General features: G+C 42.9%; 2 protein-coding genes across 9 annotated transcripts in view; one reads left to right on the forward strand and one right to left on the reverse strand.

Moving 5' to 3' along the window:
• The window catches only part of RPS6KA5 (ribosomal protein S6 kinase A5), a 133,367-nt gene that overhangs the window by 65,993 nt on the left and 53,905 nt on the right, over positions 1-13,469 (reverse strand). For 3 of the 6 annotated variants that reach the window (XR_005860048.2, XR_005860047.2, XM_046941785.1), the window contains exon 1: positions 6,707-6,808. The exons of 1 other annotated variant lie outside the window; for it this stretch is intronic. Coding sequence is in view for 1 of the 5 variants with exons in the window: in NM_001012587.3 (NP_001012605.1) it covers positions 6,707-6,779 (73 nt within the window). In the remaining 4 variants the exon portion in view is untranslated. Of the gene's footprint in view, positions 1-6,527; positions 6,640-6,706; positions 6,826-13,469 lie in introns of those variants that run through there. 2 more of the 6 variants (NM_001012587.3, XM_046941786.1) reach the window with 2 other exon arrangements.
• The window catches only part of C14orf159 (C14orf159 homolog), a 40,281-nt gene continuing 34,609 nt past the window's right edge, over positions 7,798-13,469 (forward strand). For 2 of the 3 annotated variants that reach the window (XM_040701578.2, XM_421319.8), the window contains exon 1: positions 7,798-7,883. The gene's annotated coding sequence lies outside the window, so the exon portion shown is untranslated. Of the gene's footprint in view, positions 10,752-13,469 lie in introns of all 3 variants that reach the window. The other variant, XM_004941866.5, reaches the window with a different exon arrangement.

Below are 13,469 nucleotides of genomic sequence, written 5' to 3' on the forward strand. Positions count from 1 at the left end.
AGCTCGCAATACATTCAAGAAAACAAGCTAACTGCATAGGTACCCAATTAGGAAAAGTTCGTATTTACACATCTCCTGAAGAACATAATCGACAGTATCTAGCATCGGGCCAGCACAGCAAGGAGGACACAGAGCTTAGAGTGATGGCAAAATACAACAGAGTAATTCAGAAACAAGGAAACTGACTAGAAGGAAAGGCCAGACAAAGGCCATCCATGAAAACAAAGAGAAAACAATGGTGTTGGTCTCAACTATCACCTTTGATAAACACAAATGTCTAGAAAGACTTGCACTGTGAAAACAAACCTCCACATGCAGAGGCACCAAAGCATGAAGCAGCATGTATTGCTGTTCTCAGCTCCCAGGAAGCAGAGCAGTCTATTTGATTCTGGGAATCAGGACAAAATGCTTCTATTTGATGGAGTATCTCCACACGACAGAGGAATTCACACTGTCACCTGCATTACACTTGAACTTTGAGATGGCCCTGTGCAAGATAGTAAAGCAGAATGACTACTTCCTTATTCCGAGTGAACAGGGGTGTTTCTCCTTGAGATTAAGCAAAACTTGCACACTATTTTCAGAGGGAGGAGGGGAGAACAAAAAAAAAAAAAAAAGAAAAAGAAAACCAACCAACAGCACAGCACAGAACCAAAGCTTCACAACTGCTATTCATTAGACACTGACGAAAACACATCTAGGATGCTGTATTAGTTTTCTGTTTAATATATTAAATTACACCTTGGATTGTAACTCATTTCAGCAACTGAGATCTATTGTGAAGGCAAGTAAAAAACATCCCACAGTCCTTTCAATCTGAAAGACTATCACCAACTAATAATTGTCAGGCCACTGAACGAAAGTTCCATCTAATCAGTATAAGGAACCATCTTACAAACTTAAAATCAAATTCCTAAAGGACAGCTATGAAAAATACAGGTAGTTCTTGAGGTGATTAAAAAAAAGCAAAAATGAAACACAGCCACAGTTTGAACTCACATTGAAGAAGGAAAACTACAATTCATGCTATTCTGAACTCTAGAATCACAACTGAGATAACTGTGGAGACAACCGTTCACCTTCTATAACATTAGGTGTTTAAGAAAGAGATCATCTGAGCTGAAAAATATTCAGGTTTTGAAAGTTGTTGATCCTAGTCCAGTAGGCCTGGAAACCAAAGCTTTGCACAGCCAAAGATGACAAAAATCTTCTGAAGAATTAGCTAACTGTAATACAGCATGTGGAAATTCAGAACTATGAAATACTGGGGAAAAGGCAACAGAAAACAATCACTGCCGTTATTAGCATAGATTGAAGCTGTAGAACTCTACCCCAAAGTTGTCATTTGCATATCAGAAGCTGAAATAAAAATAAAATTGTTGATAACTGAGATTAATGACCCAAACTTACAGTAGTTTGGGCTGGAAAACGTTCCATGTTAAAATCCATTTGCATTCATCAGCAGAAGCTATTACAGAAGTGATTTTGCTATGAGGTCTGTCATTACTGTACGATGAATCACTATGAGGTCACCAAGATTCAGCCCAGAAGCATCTCATGGTTAGCAAGCTCAACGTGCAATAACAGTATACACCACGTAACAGCTAAAGAAAAAAAAAAGTTAGGTAACACAATTACAGCAACTTTATTCATTAACAAATACCAGAGCTGAAACAGCCAGATCCAAGTAAGAGATGTCTAAAGACAGTGCACGCCTTTTTAAACCAGAGATGATAACCAAGAACAAGGTATGAATGAAATTTGGCCTTCTCTATCAACAGAGATCAGCACACCACTTTATCAAAACAAACAAACAAAAACATTCACCACAGCCCATGACTGAAGTGGAAACTCTTGATACAGTGTTCAAGTAATAACACAGGTTAAGCATTAACAAAACAGTAACCGAATTGAAGTTTTAGCGGAAGGTGTTTACATACTGGCTTACACAGACAAAAGGTAGGAAAGCTCAAGAATTATCTTCAGAACAATCCTCTTCCAGGTGAAACTTTCATGACCAACTGCTCAAACCAGCATAAAATATTTATGAATGTCAATAATATGAATGTCAACAGATCCCCAAACAAAACAATACAATGACTGTAGTGTAAAACCTTCATGAAGCAGGCCACCTGCCTATGTACAGAAGATGTCAGGAGCAAAGCAATCTTAGAAGAGTTTGTACCTCATCATTAGGACTACATAATGATACAAATAAAGAACGTTTACCAGAAAACAAGTGATACCAAGCAATGAAGGAGATCCAACTGGAATATTTACATCGAGAGCTGCAAATCACTCCCTAAGATATACAGGCTTTCACTGAAGTTTAATCAACTCCGTCAAGTGCTTTCTGAACTGCTCCTTAAATAAGATCCTAAGGAGCACTGATTCTGCAAAGAGTAAAACTCACAGATCTAAGTGGAATTAAGGAATATTCATCAACTTACTCTGTAAAAACTGCCCTTGTATTTCCCACAGCAAGACCAGCGCACATATATTTTAGTTCTTGAGAAAAGCTGGACTAAAATAAAAACAATTAGAGCTTTGAAATATTCAATTATTAATATCTCTTGATATCTAAACACTATACAGAATTAATAATCATACTTTGTGTAAGAAACAACTTTTGTATTATTTAAAAAGTATCTGTAAGCTTCCATAAGAATGTTTTCTTCTAAAAATAATGAAGAAATAATACTGCAGAGGTGCCAGGTGTAGTGCCATAGCAAAGGCTGAATTCTCTATTTAACTCATGATTTCATCTCCTGTTTTAGGCACGGGAATCTCTCCTTACAACAGAATATGAACAAACAATAAGCTATCTTACAGCTACATATAAATTCATTCTTCAAGTTCTCATTCAAGAGAAGTAAGAATTTGTAATATTAAATCCTTCAAACCGTTTTAAGCCTTTCACAACTTATAATTTGGTGTGAAACTATTAGAGTCAAGTAGAAATTCCAAGTTGTTCTGTCTCCAGAACCCTGCAGCCCTTTGCTAAGTTACCTGTAGGCTTCACTCACCTTTTCCCCTGCAAGTACAAGCTAATGCAAGATCCTTAGTCCAAAGTGTGTGACAACAACACAAGCAAACCAAACGTGTGTACTGCCTATCGCTCACAAGTTTGCCTCAAGATCCCAGCTTTGCTCATTTTTGCCTCACACCAGGCAATACAGTACAGTGAGATGGGCAACGGTGGTTCAGAATCTTTAAAATCTTTATTTTTTTTTCCCTCATCAAAAAAAAAATAAAAAAATCAAGAGTTATGAAAGAAGAAAACAAGAAGAGGAAAAGAAAATATCTGTTAGCAGTTTATCTCCTCCTTGCCTTCCTATGTCACAGCTCTTTCCTCTGCCCATATCCTTCCCCACGTGAATTGTTCTCTATAGGCTTTACACTTGTCATTGTGCAGTTCCCTGGCACTGCCAGGGAACAGAAAGCATTAAGAGGCGATGATAATACTTTTTCCACTGTAAATAATACAAAGCTTCTTAGGTCTCCAGAAGAGATGCAAAATTCTGCCAATTCTAAGGTTAGCATTTAAGAATACAGCCTTTCCCTTTACAAGGTACAAGAAAAGGATCATCCTGAACAATTCTTTTGCTTATTATTTCCACTAGAGAGCTACAGAGAGAGTCAAAGACATTCACCACTTCCTATCAGTTGATCTTTGGTATGTTTTTTTCCTCCTACTTCCTGTCAAGAGAAGGGGATTCCACTTTCCCCACAAGCTCACTTCCTTCCCAATATAAGGGAAAGGAGATGGTAACTATTCTCAAGTGGCTGAGCTGTGAGTTTCTGTTGGTTTGTGTAACAATCTCTTCAAAAGAAAAAAAGAACTGGCTGCCAAATACATTAGGAAAAAAAAAATCACCATTAATTCAAATGTGTTCTAAAAGTCACTGCTGTGCCTAATCTATAAGACAGCCAACCAAAAGTATCAATTATTGAGTACATGCATACATGCAGTTTGCCTAGTAGCATGGGGGAAAATCTGATGCTATGCATCATTAAAACTAAACATATATGCACAGAGCAGTGCCCGAGCACTGCAATCTAGCAAAGAACACAGCATCTCACAGGCAATCGAGTGCCACAGTTCCTCCCCTGTCACAGAGCCCATCTATGAAGTGATGTTATTTTCTGCAACCGCTTTTTGCTCAAGCCACAGAGAATGAGTTTCATTGCCCTAAAGAACATGGGATATAGAGTTAAAATTAAGATGACAGATGACAGGATTATAATTTCAAACTGAAAGTTTAAAAGAAGTCAGGCCATGATATGATAAGGCTAACAAGTAACTGCTGCTTGGTGTTAAGCAGAACCTCAGCGTAGAGATAATGCTACATATCCTCTAGCTGTGCATTTTCATATACCACAAAACTGGCTTGAAAAGCAATCCCGTTTTATTCTCAAAGACATTTGTTTCATCTTACACCCAAGTTCTACAGTACGTTCACTTATTCACTTGACTGCAGTCAATGCCAGTCCCTAACCAACTTCATGTTTTTAGAGCAATTACATGACCCAAGTAATTGCAAAGCACAACTAGAGGTTCACCTGCACTAAGCTGATTTGAATACACAATTCCTTCTACTTTGAATGAGCTTCTGTTATCAAGAGGTTCAAGCAACAACTTCCACAACATGAAAAGGAGACACTCCCTTCTCAAAGAAGCCACTAATTTCTACCACAATAATACACTCTTCCGAAACACAGTGGAGACTGACCTCTTTTTCATCTGCCAACTACTTCTGATACGTTACTCTCTAAATCATTCAATTAGTCACGGAGCTAGAAACATCAAAGGAAACACACAGAGGAAGGGAATCTGGAATCTAAACAAATCACACGTTTAGAGGATATTCGTGGCACACCACCTCAGTGTTTTAGAGCAACAAGGATTCTTACAGCTACAAGTCCTGCTTTTAGGAATGCCTCGCCCTCTTTCCCATATTGAAGTAAAAATAAATAATCACTCCGTGTGTTTTAGAACTGTGGTGGGTTGACCCCAGGCAGCAGCTAAACACCCACGCAGCCAGATCGAGGGCAAAAAACTAAGAAAAGCATCCAAAGTATCCTAGAGGTTATAAATTATACATATCTACACAAAAGAGCTGAGGGCAATTTTTCTCCTCAAATTACCATATCTTCGTGCATTGCGCAGATACAAGTTCTGAGACAATCTCTCGCTATGCCATGCATAGCAATGACACTATTGACATCTTCAGGAGTAGGAGTCTCCCAGGAGTACATGACAGAGCAGCTCCCTCCTCCACCCTAATGTTCCAGAAATAGACGAGCCATTGCTAGAAAGCATTTTTCAAAAAGCAGAGTTTTCTAGATACTTAGTAAGGGGGAAAGCAACTGTCTCCCATTAAACTACATTTTGAAAGCTTACAAATAGACAAACAAGCCTCATCTTCCCTTAATTAAAAGTATCAGTGCTTCCTGAATGCATAAAGCATAAAAATCAAGATCAAACCAACTGTGTATTATGCTGTTAGACAGCTCTTTGTCTAGTGTCAGTGAACACATTTATTCTTCAAAGTATCTCTAAATGACTGTCCCGCAGGGATATGGGCTGTCTCAATGTCTATAACAGAAGTCTTCACAGAGCCAGAGTCCTATGTGGAATAATTGCAATCCACGTCCTTTCCCCCTACTTGTTTCTCTCCCGCATACTGAAATCTAGCAATACCTAATGAGACAAATATGTATTCCACCATTTCTTTTTTTGTTGTTGTTCTTCAAAGAAGGAAACCACAGCTTCTTTGGTTTCTGCAGGAAGAGCTTTTCTTTTTTTTTTTTTCTTTTTTCTTTTTTTTAAGCTGCAGTGATAGCTGTGCTCCACTGGGGTACATCTACAGAGCCCCTGGACCAGTGTGACACCGGGACGGAAAGCTGAGCAGTACTGCAGTACCGAGGGGACTTCAGCAATACCACCTGCCGTTCCCAAGCGGTGCAGCACAGGATGCCAGCTACGTGAGCCGCGGGGATGCTTTGCTCAAACTTTTAGGGTGAACAGCATCCCACAGTTGCTTTTACACGGAGAAAAGAGAAACAGACGAGGAGAGGAAAGGAATGAAGGTCGTGGGTTAACAGCTGCGTTAAACACCGTTAATAAACACAGAGAATACGTATCCTGACTGTGTGCTACACACATTCGGAATTAACGCAAGTCCTGGATTTACTGTAACGTTCAAGTTGCCTGGAAACTTCGGAGGAGCGCAGAGCCGCTATTAGAAATACATCTCCCGAGACCTCCCGCAGCACCGCGTCCCCGCGGGGTCGGACACGGCCACGGCCACGTGCGGGGCTGCAGCTCGGGGCCGCAGGAAGGGCCGCGCGGGGCCGGGCCGGGCCGAAGGCTGCGCTCCCCGCTCGCCGCATCCCGGCCTCCCACCGAGCTGTCACCGAAACTACCTCGCTGAGGGCTGCAGTGGGCAGCCTCCCCTCCACGCTGACATTGCCATAAAAGTCAAAAACGCGACTAAGGGGAATCGCGACCCTTATCTGCAAACCTTTATCTCCTTCAAAAGCGCGCAGGACCAGCGGGGAAGCGGGACAGGAGAGCCCAACGCGCAGAAGTGTGGCCCAAACACTTCTTCAGACGTACCGCGCTGCCATCCCCCCACACACCCCCCCCCCCCACTTCCCCGACCCCCCCGCCCGGCCCCGCCGCCATACCCCCACCGCTCACCGTTCCTCAGCTCGTGCGTGACGGTGAGCAGCGGCCACTCGCTGCCCTGCGCCGAACCCGAGGGGCCCTCCATGTTCTCCCGGGAGGGCGCTCCCCCGCCTCGGCCGCTCCCCGCGGGTGTGTGCGTGGAGGCGGGGGGCGGCACCCGGCCCCGGGCGGATTTTATTTCCCGGGGACGCTCCGAGGAGCGGGAGCCATAGGCGCACGGCGAGGGAGGGAAGGGAGGGGACTGTTCTCCCTCCGCCTCGAGGTGGGGAAGGGAAGGGGGGGGGAGAGGAGGGGGGGGCGAAGAAAAATAAATAAATAAACCCGACGGCAAACAGTTAGTAAAATACGGGGCGGCACACACGTAGGCTGCCCTCCCCCGGCCCTCAGAGCCGGCCCATGTCCTTGCGGCTCCCCTCCCCCCTGCTCCAGCCGCCCAGCGGTAGGGAGCCGACTCTTGTCGAGTCGAGCCGAGCCGCGCCGAGCCCGTCCGGGATAGGCTGAGGCGGACGGGGTGGAGGGCTAAGCGAGCGCCGTGGCCGCTCCTCTCAGCACCCCCTCCCTGCCCGCCCAGCGCTCATTGGCGCGCGCGCTCGAGAGTGCCCGAGGCTGTTGGGCAGAGAACGTTCCGCGCACCGCCCCCCGCCCTTCCGCCGAGCGGCGCCTTCTCTAATTGGCCCAACGGCTGCGCCAATCGCTGGCCCCGCCTCCTAGTTCCCCCCCCGCCATCGCTCTACTCCCTAATCTTGTTTGTAAACATTCCCTCCCGCCTCTCCTACACCCCCCAACCCGCCTGAGGGCGGGCGTTGCGTTGCCTAGAGAAAAAAGGAGCACGCTGATTGGTGCCTGGAGCTGCCAATCGTCTGCCTTCTCCCTGTACTGCGGGCCGATCCCATCGTATTGAGGGGGGGGAGGTTGTGTGCCTCCTCACTCATAATATGGCGGCGGGGGGATCCGAGCGGCGCCTGCCGTGCGTGGGGGGGAGGCGGCCTCCCGGCAGCAATGACTGGGGAGCGGAGGCAGAGGCAGGGATGAGCAGCGGAGGGGGGTTCCCGGAGGGCGATGGGCTGTGGGCCTCCCCCTAGGGAAGGCGTGTACAGGCCCACACGGCACGGCCCGGATCGAGTCAGGTCGCGCTGCCCACCTCCTTGAGCCGGGGAAGCGGGAGAGCAGCCGCCCGCGCGGCAGGCCGGTACGTCCCCGGCACGGCAGCGCCTCGCGCCGCGCACGGTGCGCGCGCACGTCGCGCGGGATGCCGCGGCCTCACGACGTGGGAGCGCGTGTGGCGCTGAGGGGGTGGGAGGAGGCGGGAAGGAGAGGTGCGGGGGTGGCACCGGCACAGCGAGCGGGGCGGCTGTGGGTTTGGGCCCACTTATTTGGTGTGAATGCTGTTTACCGGCCTTAGACACTACATACCAGGGTGCAAGTTTGTAATGCCGTGTCCCTTACAACAGCAGCATTCGCACGTGAAATCCTAATTCCGGTACAGCAGTCATCAGTGAAATAAAATGTCTTCTCCTGATCCTTCGTTCACATCGCAGTATTATATATTTCTTGGTGTGTGTTTGAATGCGCAAGATATCTAACACCTGTGCGTCTGAACGCAGCTATACGCTTCCTGAGGGGAGGCTGAGTCACTTGAAGTTGATAGGAGATGTCCACTATCTTTCTACTTTAGCATTCTTTAAACACCAAGTCTTGGTTTTAATTTTGTTTAGGTGGGCTTTTTTTCTGTCGCTTGATGTCAGAAGCGACATGGCCGCATCTCCATTGCAGAGATAGCAAACGTTTCATCATCATTTCCCTTACAGCAGAGGAAATAATGAAGATACAAAATAAATGGACAAAGCTAATAGTTACATTTTTGCATCTTTGTAACTAGGGGCTCCTTCTAGTGGGGCGTCTACTTCAAGGAGGAGTAACAACTGCTGGTTACTCTTTGTCCCAGCTGTCACCTCTTAGGGACTGGCACCGAGTCCTCCAGCCGCTCTTCGCTTCGGAAGGCCCCTGGCAACCTCAGCAGAGAGACTGAAACCTGACTCCCCTCTGTTCTTTGCTGGCACCAAGCGCGAGAGGAGCTGGCAATGAATGCCACAGTTGCAAATAGTTTCAGATGTTCATAGCTTGACAGACTTTATCTGCTTACTTTCCTCACGCTGAGATATTCCTCCCCCCCCTTTTTTTTTTCCTTTTAAATGTCAGGTTAAATGATTTAGCAACTTTAAATAGTGAGGTGAGAACCCTAACAAATCTAACCAAGGTTAGTGATCCATTAGGGTAGCTGCTGACTGTGCTTATAGCAAGACACCGTGCTTGCTCTGTGTATTTATGTTCAGTTCTGTCTGGGCTTGGAAAAGAGCATTGCAAGAGGTGAAAGTTTGTTGTTGTCACTGAGAGACTCTCTGATTTGCTTGCACTCTGGCAAAAGCAAAGCCAAATATTAACACATGGAGATTTTCACATAACAGTATCTCCAGTGTTAATTTTTTTTTTTTTTTCATTAGGATTCTCCCATTTTCACAAAAAGAGCAAAACCACCCTAGTGAATGTTTGGAAACAATCCCACCTCTTGGCATACGTTATGACAGAAGGACTATGCTGACACTGAAATACAAAAGCTCTTGTCAGAAGTAGAAGAACATGCATAAGATTCCATTTGAACTGAACTTTTGGGAGTAAGAGATAATAAAACTTGGTCTTGTGCTTGGTTTAAGGGTAGATAGACTTTCAGTTGAGTGGTCCAGGCATAGCAGGCTGGTTTAATTAACACCATCCCTTTTGTCTTCGAAGCAGCATCGCATGGTTTTGTGGCTATTTGTAAAAGAATACAGTTTTTTTGACCCTTAAGCGTAGATGGGATTTACAGGAAATATACAGACTCTGTCTGTACCAGTAAATGAAGCAGAGCAGGCTTTGTTATCCAGGTGTCAGTACAAGTGGCATGACGTAGCATGGCGTAGTTTGCATATATACAACTACATTATTTACCCTTCAAAACAGGGTGGTCTTTTCCATACTGCCTGCTGGATTTAGACAGATTATAAAGTTACTAAGCCATGCAGGCCCCAGTTTGCATGAGGACATTGACTCAGGCAGTTCTAGTCAGGGGCCCAATTGTGCCATGCCAGCAGTCAGAAGTATGGGCAGTTGTGTGCCAGCCCTCAGATTCTGCCTTTGTTCCATAAAAATCACCAGCATAGAGAATCAGAGTCAGATGAGGGAGGAAATTGGCTTGAGCCTGCAGCTGAAGCAGGGATGTGAAAGTATGGAAACAATGATGGGCTATAGACCCACAGGGAGTACAGAGTGGTCTATAACAGATTTCTTTATAGTCTGAAGAAGTAAAACCACCCTTGCTATGTAAACTGTGCTTTTAGAAATGCTGCTCTGAGTGCAATTTAACTGACTGAAAATGTTACTTGCATTTTAAATAACCATTCATGTGAGTGCAATGATACTGAACAAAAAATACTACTTGGCATAACTGTGTGTCCAGTACATTACCTCTCCAGTGTTGAAAGGCAAAGAAATATTTGATGTAAAGACAATTAAAGACTACAAGGTAATGAGCAGTGTAGTGTAGGTGTATTTTTTTTTTTTTATACAGTATTTTCAAGTCAAATTGATATTCTTGTGTACAATAAGAGCAACCTGACAGATCAATCAACCAACAGTTCAGTGTTTGGGCTGAGCACGTGCTGCGAGTTTGGGAACATGGAGTAATAGAGTTCTAAAGATAGATGTCCCTTCCCTACCCCACAACACAACTGTTCAAAAAATATGTATATTCACTTGCCATTCCTAATTGCGAAAGGAGAGAGGAAAAAAACGTTGTGGGAAATACCCACATCACACAAAGATATAATTGAACAGTTTTTAAAGAGTGTCACAACATTTCCTCTTTGGTTCTAAAAGAGGTGGTATGCCAAGCTGCTCTGAGAGCTGAGGTGAAATTGAAATGCTCAGTATACAGTCTTCTGAGAGGAAATGTGAGAGAAAGAGAAGAAGATGACTGCTGTATCTGCCTGCTTCCAGGTTGTCACTGCTTGATAGTAACAAGGTACTTGATTTACTTATTGTCTGAAGTGGAGCTGCATAGAGAAACAATAGTTTGCTTGATGCTAAGAAGGCATCTGGCACTTTCCTGTGGTCATTGAATTGTTACAAATGTAGGTGCTATTTTCAAAGTACAAATGTTGGAAAGCTGGATATGAAGTGTTTCCTTTAATCAGCTCGCTGAGAATATTTGCACAGCAAGGGAAAAAGAGGATCAGATGTTGAAAAGCAAGAAATAAATTTAAGGAAGGACTCCTCGTGAAGGACAGCCATAACATGAAACAGACTTTGGGTGAAATTCTAGTAAGGTAATAGTACTAATTTGTAGTTTTATCTGTATTTAAGTGCTCTGTTGTTGTTGCTGTTTTAAATCTGCAGTTGAGCTTTTTGTGCTCAACAACTGTCAGAAAGTAGATAGAGTAGGTAAAATTTGCTGCTTAAAGCATTTTTGTATGAAACTGCTCTGGCCAACAGTTTTATGTAAAACCACTTAATGTCATACCAAGAAAGGAGAAGTTATGCTAAGCATCCAAGCCCAATCTTTCTTTTAACGGAAGTGGTACAGCTTTGTCAGGAAATGGATTGTTTCTTTAAAGAGTGAGTGATAAGTGATGAAGATATGTCACTGATTCTAGGGTTATATCTTGGCATCAAAATGTATTTCTATGTTTAAACTGAAGTCCTTCTTCAATTAGCATTCATCTCTCTGCTGAAAATTCTTTTTTTTTTTTTTAATTACAACACATCTACTTTTTCTAACAACAGTTAAAAAAATTAATTGTTAAGAATGCTTGTAAAAGAGAAACAATTAAAAATGTTACATTATTTGCTTTGTGACGTGGAAAAGAAAAATCAATGAACGTTATTTAAAGATGCAGTACTACCTATTAAAACGGAAGTAGAAGGTTGTTTCAATTTCTGATTTGCTTAAATCCTTAAGCTAGATAGGGGTAGCATTTCTGGTTAATACAAAGAATTGGTTTTGGGGTCATAATCCTCACTCACAATTTTAAATTATTTTCAAAGTTGTCATTAAAACCATTAAGCCTCTGAGTAATGCTGACTGCAGTGTAATTAAACCCCGAATCCTTTTCAGAAGACTCATATGTGAATTCTTATAATTTGAAAACTGACTGTAAATCTTGGAGATGGGGACTTTAAAAAGGAGAAGCTAATCAACATGATCTGAAAGCTCCAGATGAGGAAATTAAAACTTTAAACTCAGCACAGAGACCACAAGTACATCTTGATAGTTGCAGAAGCCACGCATCTGCTCTCCACCCCCAAAAAAGGAAGCAAAATCATGAGGGGGGAAAATAAGAGAATAACAGGCAAAGCTTAAAGGTATGTGCTGTAGTTCTTAAAGAGATCCTACCAAAAAGGAGGTTGTGAGGGAAAGTACTGCTTAATGAAGAGGGAAAGGCAGTTTATGAAAAGCATAAATGAAAACTAATAATATACTTTCCACTTTTTTTTCTACTTACATATTTAAGCATATTGCATCTGTCAAATTGCCATAGAACAACAACAACAACAACAAAAAAAGAGATTAATGAAGTGTCTAACACTGCAGAGATTCCTTAGTTGCTTTTTCCTTTACCTTGACGAAAGTTACATGGTTATTGATTCTGAAACTACTCTTTTAAGGAGATAAGATGTGCCTTTTAATTGAAATAGCAGAGACGGCTAAATCAAGAGAACTGTATTCCAGAGTCAGGTGGTATATGTAGGAATTTGGAAAGAACCTGCAGTAGAACTACTGAGCTCTTCAGAAAAAAATCAAAAACCTCTACTAGTTTCAGGTATTGTACTAGATGACTGGAGAGCAACTCTCAGCTTAGTGTAATATATTACAGTATAATATAATATAATATAATATGATTTAAGATAAGCTAAGATAAGCAGCATTACAGGTAAAAAAAATCTCTTCAAAAGGCCCAGGAAATTGTTTTGATGAAAGATCTGAGAGATTATCGTTAATTTTAAACAATTACAAAAAAATTAAACTTCATTATAAAAACAGCTGATAGACATGATAAACATGATACACAGCAGATACAAAATATTATGGTGAAAAATCAGCTTGGTAAAACAAATATCTGTAATAATAAATCAGAAATATTCAATAGCTCTTAAAAAAATAGAATCTAAATAATCTTTAAAAAGGGAGGGCAAAGAATTGTTACCTATTATCTCCTGGAAGGAATGTTGTCTTTTCTGTTGGATCTGCCACTGTTTCTTATTCGAACCCAGAATGTGAAGCACAAGTCTCCTCACCTCATATTGTCCAGTGAAATACTTGCCATGGGTGGGGGACATGAACCACGCATTAGCAGTTCCCTGAGTTTTCAGTAATCCACGTGCAGCCACACTTGCATTTTTCTCAGATAGAGGGCTTACAGGGAAATGTTGGTTACTTAGAGATGTTAGAACTGCCAGTTTCAATCATAGAATCAGCAAGATTGGAAAAGGCCAAGATCATCCTGCCCAAGCATCCACCCACCACCCGTATTTCCCCACTAAACCATATCCCTCAGTACAACATCTAAATGCTTATTGAACACCTCCAGGGACAGTGACACAACCACCTCCCTGAGCAGCCTGTTCCAGCACCTCAGTACCCTTTGAGAGAATAAATTATTCCTAATATCCAACCTGAATCTCCCCTGGGCATCAAACCTGAATACCCCTCTTTTCTGATGTAAACTGTAACAGTTGTTTG

This window comes from Gallus gallus, chromosome 5, assembly GCF_016699485.2.
Source record: "Gallus gallus isolate bGalGal1 chromosome 5, bGalGal1.mat.broiler.GRCg7b, whole genome shotgun sequence".
Classification (NCBI taxonomy): domain Eukaryota; kingdom Metazoa; phylum Chordata; class Aves; order Galliformes; family Phasianidae; genus Gallus; species Gallus gallus.